This window comes from Morone saxatilis, unplaced genomic scaffold (assembly GCF_004916995.1).
Source record: "Morone saxatilis isolate NCDOM2014 unplaced genomic scaffold, NCSU_SB_2.0 Contig24, whole genome shotgun sequence".
Lineage (NCBI taxonomy): Eukaryota > Metazoa > Chordata > Actinopteri > Moronidae > Morone > Morone saxatilis.
This window is the reverse complement of record NW_023339807.1, coordinates 13627472-13630226: the sequence shown is the minus strand read 5'-3', so window position 1 is coordinate 13630226 and position 2755 is coordinate 13627472. Positions and strand designations below refer to the sequence as shown.

Sequence of the window (2755 nt, the reverse complement as noted above, 5' to 3'; positions counted from 1 at the left end):
TGTGTGTGTCTGTATTTGCTGTCATGTCTTACCGTGTATGGTTGTTCTTTTCTATCTGTGCTACTATGTGCTATGTCTTCTTAACACTAATATTATGTCCCTTTCACATGTTATTATGTCAAAGAAAACTGTACTAGCTGAGTTTTATCTGTCACTATAGGACATGTCCAGTCTGATGCACACCATCTATGATGTGGTGGATGCCTCTGTGAATCACTCCTGCCATAATAAAAGCAAGACTCTGCGTGTCAAACTGACTGTCACTCCAGAGCCCAGGTGCCACAGAAGAGAAACAGGAACAGGTAAATGACAACAAAAACAGCGTCATACCTCAGACATGATTTCCACTGTATTTGTAGCTCTGGTGGCTCGGTTTGGTCCTAACACCCAAATTCGCTCCTTGGCCAATTCTCTTTGTCAGTTTAAAGACATTTATTTTGTATTAGCAGCAACTTTATTGATTAACAAGCAATCTACAAATATTTCTGGTCTTTTTTGGTCAAATACCTGTTGTTATTCTATGAAATACAAATAAATCATTCAAATTTTTACTTTCATAATAATAAAAAGACATTTTCTCTGAAGGCTTACTTAGTATGGGTTGTGTAAAAGTAGCAAACTGTAATGATGCAGGTAGATTGAATATAAAGAACAACAACAACAAAACAGCCACTTAGTGTATCAGTCTGTAAGTATGAATGTTGTATGCACTTTCCTGGTCCTGGTTAGAGTCCTTGTACTTTCCTTCTTCAGATCGCTGTCACCAGGAAGATGGGCGTTCAGCTGACAAGCGGCTGTCCTCCTACATCAGGTTAGTACACACCAAGTATACTTTGCTTAAAGGATGTCCCGTGTGTATATTGAAATAATTCTTTCAGATTAATTGTGTACATATTTGATGATATTCTCATTTGTCCATTAATCATGAGGTGTTTTATACATTTTTAGCAGCAGAGGGCAGAGCAATGAGGCACCGGCCGCTGAGGGTCAACATTACTGTGTGGATGAAAACACAGAGAGGAGGAATCACTACCTGGACCTTGCTGGTATAGAGAACTACACCTCCAGATTTGAAGGTACATGTCTTTTTATTCTGTTTTACAGCCTTCTTGTTGTACACTCAAATTTGCATTATTATATCACAATGGCAGGTTGAAAGTTGATTCTGCTTATGCAGATGGAAACAGCAGTTCAAAGTACAGTGGTATAAATCATATTTGTATAAACCACTGACCCTTTGTCTCTTTCCTGTCCTTTAGGAACCACCCCTCCCTTCCCACCTCAGGAGGCTCATGGTCGGAGCTCCCAGAGCCAGAGCCAGAACCGCTCCCGTTCCCAGGAACCAGAAACCCAAGTTGTTCACCATCGTCGCTCACAAGTCATCAGCGATAGCTACAACCCTACGGAGTCTCGGAGCAAGGGTACACAGTTCCTCAAATCGCCCAAAGGAACCTACAAGGGAGGCGGAGGCAATAACGGGGGCAGTGGAGGTGGCAAATCCACTAAATGTCACGGCTACCACCCACCTCTGCAGACCATGCTGCACAGTGGCAGTGCAGCAGGACACGGGGGTCAGGATGTTTACCACTTGCCACACCAAGCCCAATCCTCCGGCCACCACCAGCACCCTTTGCAATACAGTCACAGCAAACGCCTTAGGGCGAAAGCCCGAGAGGCCATGTCCCCATCCAAAACGCCGCTGTCTCCTCAGCCCCACTCCCAGCAACAACCCCCTGTGCCCTCTGTACTGCCGAGCCTGGAGAGAGAGCAGGCGTCCGGTCCACCTGGGAGCCCAGGGTTTGTGGTTCCTGTGGTCCAGCGTCACGAGCACCACCATCACCACGAACACCACCACCACCACCACTACCATCATTACCATCAGACATGACCGCCTTCAGTGTGCAGTGACTGAAACTGTACAGGACCAACCACAACCAACCATGCCAGTATGAAGGACTTAACATCATCCCACGGGAGTTTCTCACGCTCTGTCCAGGATTTTTTTATTCTCTTCTTCCAAGCTATACAGATATATCCTGAGATTAGATGTATTGAGGAATCGTGTAGTGTGATGGCAGGTGATATTGGACCGGAAGGACGTTTTTCTGAAGTTATTGTGTAATAACAAAAAGATGTGTGGCACAGTTTTGAAGTTTCTGTAGATTTTCTGCTAGGACTGCTGCGATCGTTACCCATGATCAATTAGGGTACACATGCCAGAAAGGAACAGATCAGAGGACTTATGATGTAACATCCTTCCCCTCCTGATGCTGCTGGTTGAAGTCCCTGGAAGCTATATGTCAGAGTAGATGTGTTGTTCTGTGTGAGACCTTTCCAAAACATGGATCTCAGGTGTAAAGGTGCTGCTGCTCTCAAGCTTTTCACAGAGGCTTCTTCCTCTGGGAGGCCTGATGTGGACTGAGGGGTTTCCTGTTGGGGGTAGGGGGGTGGGGGGGAGTATGAAATCACCACTGCCAGTTTTAATGCAAAAATATCTTGCTATATGTATAAAAAAAATCTATATATGTAAACACATTTTACTGTATAATTATTATACTGTATATGCATATTTCATCATGGATATAATTATGCATATATGTATTTTGTCTTTTATATATTTTAATAAACGTTATATAGTTCATTTATATTATTGCAGTGATGGTTTCTTTATTTTGCTCGTAACATTACAGTGTTGTGTTCCACTGTGTGAATAGAAACAGAACAACAACAGCACAAAGTCAATCAGTATGATGTT

At 43.4% G+C, this 2755-nt stretch overlaps 1 protein-coding gene across 1 annotated transcript in view; it reads left to right on the top strand.

Moving 5' to 3' along the window:
- Window positions 1–2421, top strand: part of nkd2b (NKD inhibitor of WNT signaling pathway 2b) — a 24360-nt gene extending 21939 nt beyond the window's left edge. The window contains exons 7-10 of the mRNA XM_035671661.1: window positions 161–302; window positions 754–811; window positions 949–1076; window positions 1260–2421. Of these exons, the coding sequence (XP_035527554.1) occupies window positions 161–302; window positions 754–811; window positions 949–1076; window positions 1260–1888 (957 nt within the window). The 3' untranslated portion in view covers window positions 1889–2421. The remainder of the gene's footprint in view (window positions 1–160; window positions 303–753; window positions 812–948; window positions 1077–1259) is intronic.
- The last annotated feature ends 334 nt before the right edge of the window (window positions 2422–2755 follow it).